The 13,116-nt window shown below is 39.4% G+C and overlaps 1 protein-coding gene across 1 annotated transcript; it reads left to right on the forward strand.

Moving 5' to 3' along the window:
- Positions 1 to 636: 636 nt before the first annotated feature.
- Positions 637 to 2,926, forward strand: LOC104111252 (large ribosomal subunit protein uL6z/uL6y). Its single transcript, XM_009620913.4, has 3 exons — positions 637 to 1,109; positions 2,343 to 2,465; positions 2,591 to 2,926. Exons 1-3 carry the CDS (start codon positions 735 to 737, stop codon positions 2,675 to 2,677), a joined length of 585 nt encoding a protein of 194 aa, XP_009619208.1. The 5' UTR covers positions 637 to 734; the 3' UTR covers positions 2,678 to 2,926.
- Positions 2,927 to 13,116: the final 10,190 nt, after the last annotated feature.

Consider the following 13,116-nt stretch of genomic DNA (forward strand, 5'->3'; position numbering starts at 1 on the left):
AATACTCCTCCTAAGTTAAATTAAATTAAATTTAAGATAAAAATTGAGTATCAATATGTCTTTTCCTTGTCGGTAGTTATTTTTCTGTGAGAGACCAGCTCCCGTTTGGCCATAAAATTTGGGAGCTTTTTTTCAAATTTTATTTTCAAATAATTATTTATTTATAGATTTTAGCCATTTTTTGGCAGGTTTTGAAAACAAAATCTTCAAAAAACAAAAATAGCTCTAGAGTAGTTTTTGAAGTTTTGAAATTCTACTCACAAAATTTTAAATTCTTTTCAAGTAAAATGCATGTCTAAACACAATGTTAACTTTCAAAAACTATTTTTTATCTTATCTTCAAAAATATATTTTATAAAATTTCAACCAAATTTATGTCCAAACGCTAGCTAGATTAACCTAAAACTAAATTCAAATACTTCAAAAACATATGACTATGTTAGAACTCAACACCTAAATACTCAAATAAAAGAAGAGAAAAGGCAAAATAGTATGTTTTAAGCGAAAAATTAAAAATGGGCTCGTGAAAAAATTGGGTCACATAGGCCTGCTGATTGGGTTGGGCCTCCGGACGCTAATAGTAATTAGGCCCATCACAACTAGGGTTTCAATAAGTACCACAGCATATTAAAGAGCTCTTCCTTCTAAGGTTTCACATCGCTGCTAGGGTTTTAGCGATCGCCATTTTCACGCACACACACAGTGGGAGAGCGAAGGAGAGAAACTAAGACAAGATGAAGACCATACTGTCATCAGAAACCATGGATATCCCTGACGGCGTGAGCATCAAGGTGAAGGCAAAACAAATTGAAGTGGAGGGACCAAGGGGCAAACTTGTCCGAAACTTCAAGCATCTCAACCTCGATTTTCAGCTGATCAAGGACGAGGAAACTGGAAAGAAGAAGCTGAAGATCGACGCTTGGTTTGGATCTCGTAAGACTACCGCTGCTATCCGTACTGCTCTTAGCCATGTTGAGAATCTCATCACTGGTGTGACCAAAGGTTACCGCTACAAGATGCGTTTCGTGTATGCTCACTTTCCTATCAATGCATCCATCACCGGTGGTAACAAGTCCATTGAGATCCGTAACTTCCTTGGCGAGAAGAGGGTAATTCTTACTTTAATTTTTTACTCTTTTCTGAAACTTTTATATGAATTAAAATGATATGCAATAGTTTGTTAATATGAGCGTGACATATGTGATCTGGATTGTTACTTTTTTATGTTTGTTTTTCTTCTGAGATTTTTTGTGCTGAATAAAATGATTAGATATAAAATAGCGCTTAAAGGGATTCTAATTGATGGCAGTGTATACATAAATGATACTATAAGTTTGCATCAATTTTTTTGTTGTTGTAAATATGAGAATGGAATATGTGGTCTTCTGCATAGTTTTTTTCCTTCAAATTATTGTTGTAATTGGGTGGTTGTTTTCAAGTTCGAAACCCACTGGGTGCAAACAATTTCTGAGGGCTATCGGACTAGGTAAAACCTTAATTAACCGTGGTGCACTTGCGGGAAACTCCTTGCCGAGAGCCTGTGCACCCCCGGGATTAGTCGGGTCTCAAAGAGACTCGGACACCCGGTGCAAATCAAAAAAAAAATTGGGTGGTTGTTTTGATAATCTAGTCCGATAGGCTTTCTATGTAGTGTAAAACATAAGGCTAGGAGAAGATAAATTGATAGGCTTTGGAAGTATTGTCAAACATATGTTAATTCTTGTTAGAAGAAACAATGCATGATTTGGACTAATTTTAGTTTAAATTCAGACATTGATTTCTTAATTCTTTTGAAATAAAATTACATGTTTTATAATCTACTTTAAAAGCATCATAAATTGATTGCTTTTTTGGTTAACTGTGATTAGAAAGTGTTTGATAAATTCACTTTGCAACTAGTAATACTACTATGTTAAATCTGTCAGGAAGTGGTTTTAATAAGGTAGCTTTAGAAGTTTGAGATGTTGGTTGAAATAGTTAGCTGCTAATGCAAAGATTAAAGATAAGATTAAAAAATTTTGTTATGAGATAATGCAATGAGCCGAGGGTCTATCGGAAGCATTCTCCCTACCTTGTGAAGGTAGGGGTAAGGTTCGCATACACCACCCTTCTCGGACCCCACTTGTGGGACTTTACTGGGTATGATCTCTAAGGAATCATGTTCCAGAACAGATAAAAGCAAGCTCTGAATGTGGTTCTTATTAATCTAGACATTGTGACTGATATTCCCTTTCATGGGAGAAGATAGCTACATCTTGAAATGTGATTGTATCCTGGACTGTGAGTCATCTATTCCATTTGTCATAGTGCCTGGAGATTGACTGGTTGGATGACTGTATCAGGTTAGGAAAGTGGACATGCTTGATGGGGTAACAGTTGTTCGATCTGAGAAGGTTAAGGATGAGCTTGTATTGGATGGAAATGACATTGAGCTCGTCTCTCGCTCTGCTGCCCTCATCAATCAAGTAATCTTTATGTTCTTTCCCACATTTAATATTTGCATGTTTGTTTTTAAATAAAAAAAATGATTCACAAAGAATAGGAAGATTATACATTACTTAACTGCTCTATGTTGTATTTTTTTGGACAGAAATGCCATGTGAAGAACAAGGATATCCGAAAGTTTCTTGACGGTATCTATGTCAGTGAGAAGGGCAGAATTGCCGAAGAAGAATGAGCCACTTAGAAGTAGGCATATCAGTGATGATTCGTATCCAGAATGTTTGTTTTACCTTCTCTATTAAGTTCATTAGTAGACTATATATTACAGACTTGTTTGAAGTTAAGTTTTCAAGTTCTTGTTTTGAAATTTTGTAGACAAAGTGGCCTTTGTGGTTCTTTCAACTGTTGCAAACGTTTCACTTCTCATTCTCTGTGAGTGCGAGTGGTTTGGTTCTAAATTTTGAAGGCATGATTGCAAGTTGTAGCTGTGTTGTTATATGGTAGTTGTCGAGTTTGCATAGTTTACAGTTTAAGATCTAGCAGCAAGGATTTGGCTACCATGCCCTTGGTCGTTATTCATGGTTGCCAAAGGATTTTCTTGAATCCTTGTGATTTCTTGCTTAGCGCTTCAATTTCACAGGAAACAAGACCATTGGGCATTCTCCAAATACCGCATTCTATAGCCCTTGGTATTTTTTGTGAACTAAATTTCGAGTGGTTGAATAGTTGAAAATTTACAAACACGTTTGTCTATTGTGTGCTCTATTTGTCATTTGTGACTTGAGCGATTATCTGAATAGGCAATCGATACAGTTTGTCTAATAATTTTTACAGTTCCATAATTTTCAAAAATTGGAATTGCTTAACTATGCAAATTTATGTAGTAATATAGTTCTCTATCCAAATCACAATTAAAATATCTATTTTAATGGGTTTTGCTAACTTATTACACGGTTGTAGTAGGTTAACATTGTATACACATTTGGCTTTTCTAAAATATCCCAAACAATAAATGCTTGCACATTATATATAAGGACTTTTTGGTCTTTATTCCATAAATTTTTCTTTTGCGTTATCCTTCAACTCTTTTGACGAGCAACCGTGAGCTCACATTTCCCACCATGACTTCTCAGCTACTATATTTTTTTTAAAAAAAAAACAGATTATGGTGTACATAATTTTTTTTCCTTTTTGATTCTAACTATAATACCCAATAATTACAAGTATTTGATTCTGTCCCGAAAGAATTCAACATTTTTTTCTTTCCCGTTTACAGAATATTTCTCTCCCACCATTGAAGGTTGGAGAGCTCTTCTTACGATGCACTATTTAGGATGCTGTTATTCACTGAAAAGTTTTGCCAAAATTTTATTTAATCAAAATTCGATTTGATGCTTTACTCACAGCTTTTGACCTCTTTTAGTGTCTATGATTTTTATATTATTGGAATGTCATATCGAATGCATCTACGGGCTACAAGAAGATTGAGGAGGAGAAAGGAGCAGAAGTATAGGGTTGGCTTGTTGGAGTTCAATCGGGAAACAAAATGGGAGAAATGGAAAGGAGAGATGGAATTTAGGGATTAGGGATTAAAGAACAAAAGTCCTTATATTAAATATGGTGGCATGTAGTTTTAGAGGTACTTTGGACAAGTCAAATGTGTATACAATGCTAAAACTACTACAACTATATAATAGATTAGTAAAACTCTTATTTAATATATTCATTCGTTACAATGAATATAATTATCAAATTATCATATTAAACTTCTTTTTCTATCAAGTTCCAGTCATATAGAATGATTATTAAAGATGCTTTACATAAGCACAAAACAGCACTTTGAGCGCTAACTCTGCTACTTCCCATGATTTTTGTATACGGTCAAAACAGATTTCGGCTTTCGTATGATTAGTCAAGATTGGAACATAATGGACCGAAGGTCATCTTCATAATATCGAGATAAGATCTAAAGCCAGGGTACCGAGCTCAAATTTCTAGGACCGATCGAATACCGAGCTCGAGTCCAAATCGAACTATGATATGAAGCGGCGTCATCGAGTTTAAGAGCCAGAGACCGACCAATATAGAGCCCGAGTCGATACCGAGCCTCGAGTTAATATCGACTTCTAAATCTGAAAATCGACCAACACCAAATCCGATCAAGATCGAGCCAAGAGACAAGAATCGTTACGGCCGCACTAAGAGAGAGAATCTTAGCGGGAATTAGGGAAAAGCTAATCTATCATGGGATTCCCACTATGTATTTTTAGTTATATCTAAAGTATGATCCCTCCACTATAAGAGGGATGGCTACTATTTCTAGAAGGGGATGAAGGCATTCATACATTCTCATATTCAGAGATTAGTGATATTCTCATAAATTATCCTTTTGTGAGCTTTATGCATTGATTCATCTTACTTGTTCATAAATCATTCTCCATTCAATTCGGTTCGTATTTCGTTCTTTACAATCGATATTCGACGTAATTCTACTTACCTTTACGATTTGTGTCAAATTATACCACGTACCCTTAGAACTACGTATAAATTCAACTCTGTCTATTTTTCGGGTAAACAATTTGGCGCCCACCGTGAGGCTAAGGACAACAGTGGTTATTTGGTACGAATCTCTACAAAACACACCATTTTACGCTTGTTCTTGGAAGTATCTTTGATTTCAGGTTGAAAACGACGAATTCTCAAGTAATGGCCCTACCTATCGACAACAATACCGGCCTTCAAGACGAAAACAACAACTTAACCCCCGGGGGTGGAAGGCCACTTGTTAATCCCGTTGGAGCTCAGGTCGAAGAGCCAATAGACGTTAATTCATATGTGGCCATTGAGGCGAACCAACGTTCCGACCCTGAAAATAGCATTCAAGGTGGAACTCGGTCTGCAGCTCGAAATACCCAAAACGAAGAGAACAAAATCAGCTTGCGTATTATTTTTGAAATGTTGCAAGCTCAACAAGTAGCAATAGCCCAATTACAGAGCTAAACCCAGGCACCGATCAGACTCGAGCCCATTCCACCCCAAGAAGTCACACACAAAACAGGCCCAGCTATAGTAAGGTCAAATGAGCAAGAATCAGGGACTAATCCCGAAATCGTTAAGATGTTCGAAGAACTGAAAAAATGAATAGAGTCAGGAGAAAGGAGAATCGAAGCAAACGACAAAAAAATAGAAACGTATAACTTCAGGGTTGATCAGATCCCGAGGGCACCTCTGATATTGAGGGGCTTAGATTCCAAAAAACTTGTACAAAAGCCTTTTCCCTCGAGCGCGGCTCCTAAACCAATCCCAAAGAAGTTTCGCATGTCCGAAATTCCTAAGTATAATGGGACGACTGACCCCAATGAGCATGTCACCTCTTACACATGTGACATTAAAGGGAGCGATCTAGAGGACGATGAGATCGAATCTGTATTATTGAAAAAAATCGGTGAAACCCTGTCAAAGAGAGCAATGATATGGTATAATAATTTACCATCAAACTCTATCGATTCTTTTGCTATGCTTGCAGAATCTTTCGTAAAAGCACACGCCGGAGCCATAAAGGTCGAGACAAGGAAGTCGGACCTTTTCAAGGTAAGACAGAAGGACAACGAGATGCTAAGAGAGTTCGTATCTAGTTTCCAAACGGAACAAATGGATCTACCACCGGTCACTGACGATTAGGCTGTACAAGCTTTCACTCAAGGACTGAATGAGCGGAGCTCGGTGGCTTCACGACAATTGAAGTAGAATTTGATCGAGTACCCAGCTATTACTTGGGTCGATGTACACAATCGATATCAATCAAAGATTAGAATTGAAGACGAGTAGTTGGGGTCTAGGTCCGTTATTAGAAGGGACATCGATCGAGAACCAAGGTCAAACAAGGATCGATATACCGGGTTGAGATCGTAGGGTTAGCGAACCTTCGCACAACCCCATACGAGGCGAAAGGAGAAGTGATCGAGGCCAAGGGTCTCGGGGTTGATGAACAGGAATGGGTTCGACAGGTATACCGGGCCTAAGGAAACACCACGGTTATCAGAGTATAACTTCAGCATCGATTCATCTGCCATTGTGTCGGCTATCGGACACATCAAAGATACTAAATGGCCTCAACCTCTGCAAACCGATCCTGACCAGAGGAATCTCAACCAACTGTGTGAATATCATGGCACTCATGGCCACAGAACGGAAGATTGCAGGCGACTGAGAGAGGAGGTAGCCCAGTTATTCAATAACGAACACCTTTGAGAATTTTTAAGTGACAGGGCCAAAAACGATTTCAAAAACACAAATTTCAGTAGATAAAACGAACAAGAAGAGCCACAACGTATCATCCACATGATCATTGGTGGGATCGACACCCCTAGGGGTTGGTGCTTAAACGCACTAAGATGTCGATTGTAAGAGAAAAGCGATCCCGGACTCAGGATTACTCCCCTGAAGGAACCTTGTCCTTTAATAACAAAGACGCGGAAGGAATCATGTAACCACATAATGATGCATTGGTAATATATGTACATATGAATAAAACTCAAGTTAAACGTGTGTTAATTGATCCAGGTAGTTTGGCCAACACCATTCGATCGGGAGTCGTAAAGAAACTCAGTCTACAGGACCAGGTCGTGCCCGCAACCTTGGTACTAAATGGAATCAATATGGCATGTGAAAGAATAAAGGGCAAAATAATCATGCCACTTAACATAGCCGGGACCATCCAAGAAACGAAGGTCCATATGATCGAAGGCGATATGAGATACAACGCACTATTCGGAAGACCGTGAATCCACAATATGAGGGCTCTGCCCCTCTACCCTCCACCAGATTTTGAAGTTCCCAACATCGGAGGGAATCAAAACGGTCTACGGGGAGCAACTAGTAGTAAAAAAATGTTTTTCGTCGATGAAGTGGTTCCGATATCATCATTATCTTCAGCAAAAGGATTGGATTCGAAGGAGGAACGGAATACCAAATAGGAATCACAAACGTCAGCTTCGACCCAATTAGAGAATCAGAAGGCTGACGAAAATGATGAACATGGGGTCCCTCGATCCTTCATAGTTCCCGATAATTCCGACGCTACCCAATCAATGGACGAAGAACTGGAGCAAGTCATACTAATCGAATATCTTCCCTAACAAAAGGTATACCCGGGCACATGGTTAGATCCCGAGCTCAGGAGAAAGCTTATTCAATTTCTTATAGCTAACATAGACTATTTTGCTTGGTCCTATCATGACCTGACAGGGATCCCATCGGGAATAGCCACTCATAATCTAATCTTAGACCCAAATTCCACCGGGTAAAACAAAAAAGAAGGCCCAATCTGAAGTCAAACATGCCTTCATCAAAGACGAGGTAACCAAACTTCTTAAAATAGGGTCTATTTGGGAACTAAGATATCCCGAATGGCTAGCAAATATGGTGATAGTCCCTAAAAAAGGGAACAAACTTAGAATGTGTATAGATTATAAAGACCTGAATAAAGCATGCCCCAAGGATTCTTTTCCTTTGCCTAATATCGATCGTGTGATCGATGCCATGGCCGGCCACAAGACTCTCAGTTTACTCGATGCATATTCCGGGTACAACCAAACATTGATGAACCCGGAGGATCAGGAAAAGACCTCATTTATCACTAAGTACGATACTTGCTGTTATAATGTAATGCCATTCAGCCTAAAAAAAAATGTTGGCGCAACTTATCAACGCCTAGTATAAAGAATGTTTGAAAAGAAAATAGGAAAATCAATGGAGGTTTATATTGATGACATGTTAGTTAAATCCCTGCGAGCAGGGACCTATTTAAAGCATTTGCAGGAAACTTTCGACATACTAAGGAAGTACAATATGAAGCTCAACCCCGAAAAATGTGCTTTCGGGGTTAGCTTGGGCAAGTTTCTCACTTTCATGGTGTCCAATTCAGGAATCGAGATTAACCCCGATAAAATCAAAGCAATCGAGGACATCACAGTGGTAGATAATGTAAAGGTAGTACAAAGGCTAAAGGGACGGATAGCCACCCTGGGGCGATTCATTTCAAGATCCTCGGATAGGAACCACCGATTATTCTCTCTGCTTAAAAAGAAAAGCAATTTTGCATGGACTCCGGAATGTCATCAGGCTTTGGAAGAGTTATCCTCTCGATCTTCTACTGCAGCTCTAAGATTGAAATGTTAGCCACTATTTCCGAGTCGAGCCCATGAACTTTTAAAATTTTCATTACCTGCTCGATCTTCTGTCTGATCTTGATGAGCCTTGGCCAACTCGGTTCGAAGATCTTTGATCTTTTCCTCTTTCTGCCCACTAAGACGTTTGGGGGCATTTCTCTCCTCCAAAAGCCCTCGGAAGTCAGGCTCATGTCGGCTCAGCTCTGCCCGAGACTTGGAAAACTCCTCTCGATGAAGAGCTAAAGCCTATACGAAAAAAGAGAAAAAGTTAGGCAGAAAATTGAAAAAATATGACATCAACAAAGGGAATCGAGACTCACCTGACCCGACGTGTCACTCGGGTCGGCAGCATCCTCGATACCGGTAAACAAATCACGGAATGAGTCCTCTCCCTCATGGGCCCCATCTACCTCGAGTGTCCCCAAAGCTCGGGCTTCCCGAATTGCCCCTTTGGAAAAAGGCAGGGAGAGTAAGCGAATCTCCGATTACTATTGCCCCAAGCGAGTCGCTTGGGGCGTTCTCCTCACTTCAAAGAGCTTCAGATATATCCACCATTTGTTGACTTCGGTGAGAGACATCCTCGATCTCCAACAACTCGGGGACTTTGCCCGAGTCCTTCTCCTATATCCCCTCAGTTCGAGACAGAGCCTCATCAACCGCCATCGACCCAGCTGCCTTTGGGACATCGATGATTTTCTTCACTCGGGCCACCAGTATGGACCCATCATTTTCTTCTTCTTCTTCTTCTTCGTCTCCATCCCTTATACGCCGAACTGATTCTTCGGTCAAAAGGATGGTATTCTTCCCCGGCTCACGAGTCAGCCTTGTCTTAAGTTTTGGAACTTCGAAAGTAGAAGCCCTTTTTCTCTTGATGTCCTTCGGTGGTTTCGGAACTGGGGCCGAAGTCTCTTCCTCGCCAGACGGGGGCCTCATAACCGCATATTTGCCCAAGCCTACACACAAGAAAATTGGTTAAGTATTAAAAAGATATTTTGTTCGAATCATCGAAGACATGGGAAAGAGGCTTACCATGAGTTTTATCTCCCATCGTCCCTTTGATAAGTCGCACCACGAGCACTCGGCATATGTGGAGGACGAATCCAGGTCCCGTACCCAGCTCTTAAGGTTAGGAACAACACCGGGCATCCAAACAACCACTACATCACAGAAAAGGATATCGGTAAAGAAATAAAGGAGCAAAACGATAGGAGCTAACAGTAAAATTATACTTACGCTTCATGTTCCATTCCTTGGGAAATGACATCTTCTCGGCTGGGATCAGGTGGGAAGTCTTCACTCGAACGAACTTGCCCATCCAGCCTCGGTCCTTGTCCTCGTCTATGCTCGAGAACAATAATTTATTAACCCGGTGTTGGAGTTTTATTAACCCACCTCGATAGAGGCAGGGGCTGTACAATCCGATGAGGTGATCGAAGGTGAAAGACATCCCCTCGACTTTGTTCATGAAGAAGAGGATAAGAATAACGATTCGCCAAAAATAATGATGGATTTGGCCCAGGGCTATTCGGTATTGGCGGCAAAAATCGATGACAACTGGGTCAAGGGAGCCTAACGTGAAAGGGTAAGTATAAACACTTAAAAACCCTTTCACATGAGTAGTAATATCTTCTTCGGGAGCCGGGATTATCACTTTTTTGTTCTCCCAGTTGCAATCTTTTCTTAACTGTTCAATATGTCCCTTGGTTATCGAGCACATGTACCTCGATACTGGCTCGCATCGACCGGGAACCGGCGAAGCTCTGTCGATCTTAAAATCGAAAGTAAGAACACACCCCCCGGGAACACACTCCTCAGGTCGTGGCTCCACCGGTGTTTTATCGCTGGCGGGCCTCGAAGAGGAAGCTTTTTCTTTTTGAGGAACGATTGGTGACGTTTTCGCCATTTGGAATTTGAAAATAGAGGAAGATGACAAGATTTGGTGTTCTGAAGAGGGATTTTGCAGTGAAAATCGCAAATTACAGATGAAGAACTCAGACGATGCGAAAAAGAACTTAGATGATTTGGAAATTGAAGATGTAAAAGTAAAAAATGATAAAAGAGGAGCTATTTATAGGGTTGGCAATGACAGTTCAAAATCATTAAATGGCCGACCATCGTCTGACACGCATTTAATGTCTTGGTAACTGAACCGACGGGACATCTATCACGTACGTCATGGTCAAACTCGATGCAAACGTCAGTGTATATCTAGTCATACCGTTGGAAAAACATGTCATTTCTCGCCACATTCTTCCCGAGAAACGAAGGGACTATTTACATACGGTCAAAACAAGTTTCGGCCTTCGTATGATTAGTTAAGATTGGAACATAATGGACCGAATGTCATCTTCATAATATCGAGATAAGATATGAAGCCAAGGTACCGAGCTCAAATTTCTGGGACCGATCGAATACCGAGCTCGAGTCCAAATCGAACTATGATGTGAAGCAGCGTCATCGAGCTTAAGAGCCAGAGACCGACCAATATCGAGACTGAGTCTATACCGAGCCTCGAGTTAATATCGAGCTCTAAATCTGGAAATCAGCCAATACCAAATCCGATCAAGATCGAGCCAAGAGACAAGAGTTGTTACGGCTGCACTAAGGGAGAGAATCTCAGCGGGAATTAGGGAAAAACTAATCTATCATGAGATCACCACTATAAATTTTTAATTATATCTAAAATAGGATCCCTCCAATATAAGAGGGATGTTTACTATTTCTGGAAGGGGATGAAGGCATTCATACATTCTCATATTCAGAGATTACTGATATTCTAAGAAATTATCCTTTTGTGAGCTTTATGCATTGATTCATCTTGATTGTTCATAAATGATTCTCCATTCAATTCGGTTAGTATTTTATTCGTTACAATCAATATTCGACGTATTTCTACTGACTTTTACGATTTGTGTCAAATTATACCACGTACTCTTAGAACTACGTATAAATTTAACTCTATCCGTTTTTCGGGTAAATAATTTTCCTCTGTGTTTTGCTAACAATAAGTGAATGATTGGACATTAACCAACTGCATGATAAGAAAATCTGAATAGTAGAGCGAACAACTCTATGACCATTATTGGTAATATTACGGTACTTTTTAAACTCAATTTTAAAATCATTAAACAAGACATGATGATATAAAATTTTAAGAATTTATTTAGAGAATGAGAGGTTATCTATCCTTGTATTAAACAAGGGAAGTTTGTACAGTTTCAAACTTTTATCGTTTCATCTTGTCGTATGATATTTCAAATACAAGTTGATGTTTTAACTTCAATACCACACAGAGGGGGATGATTTGTGTGGCGTCCAATTTTTTGCGTGCACAGATTATAGAAGGACCTGGTTCTTCTATGTGTTCCTTATACTACTGTTGCGGAATAATAAATGCAGAAATTAAAGAACACAAGTATTTTACGTGGAAAATACCTGGCTCAAAAGGTAAAAAAACCATGACCTACTTATCAATAGGATTTTCCCAAACTCTCCACTAAATCACTGAGCCAAAAACTGCATTTACAAAATACTTTTGTAAACCTAAGATTAACTCTAATCCCGTTGTGGCACACAACCTCTAACTGTTGCGACAACTTCAAGTTAACTCTAACTTGAATACTCTGAGTACCTATCACAATCGCCTCTAGATAAAGCTGAAAGGTACAATATGAAAACACCTACTACAATTGAACTAGAATAAAAGACAGACACTTGGAACTGGTTCTTCTATCTGGTTCATGTAGCTTCAGGTTTGCACACTTGAATCACACACGAACTGCTTGTAAAATGCCTTGTTGTTTTGCTCTCAATTCATGTTTAACTTCTGCTTTTGTGTGTCACCTGTAGAATGAGAACATTCTGCGATTTATAGAGTTAGTAGAGTAGAAAATAACTAGAGTTCTAATGCTACTCTTTCTTGGTGTAAGAGTTCTAGTTGATCTCAACCTCTAACTCCTCCCTTATCTTAGATAGTGTTCTCTTTGATTAAGGAATCCTTCTCCTTATCAATTATGCAACTCTTTTCGATCAGGAGATATTAATTAGACCGAGTTAAGCTTATCTCATTCATGTGCATCCCACATGCTCGAATCTGCCCGTGTCTATGCATACAACGGATGGACCTGGTTCAGGCCTGAGCTTCTTTTGTCAATCTTCAAAACTAACCTTCACTTAGGCCAACAAATTCCCCCTTTTTGATGATGATGAACTCTGTGCTTTTCATAAGCTTAGGCCCTATTTCAACTTAGCTCAACATCAACACAATGTTAGAAATATTTTTCCTTTTTATCACTTATCATGAAGGACGAGGTTTATTAGGTTATAAACATCACTGTTCAAAGTGTAAAGCACAACATTTTTTCCCCTTTTGGCATCATCGAAAAGTTGCATAAAAAATGTGTGATTCCCAGATTTTAAAACTTACTCATGGCCATTGGGGCTACTTCAAATGCAGTCGTGGATTAATCATCATAGATCAAGCTAAGAAGAAATAAAAACACTA

Source organism: Nicotiana tomentosiformis, chromosome 6, assembly GCF_000390325.3.
Source record: "Nicotiana tomentosiformis chromosome 6, ASM39032v3, whole genome shotgun sequence".
Taxonomy (NCBI): domain Eukaryota; kingdom Viridiplantae; phylum Streptophyta; class Magnoliopsida; order Solanales; family Solanaceae; genus Nicotiana; species Nicotiana tomentosiformis.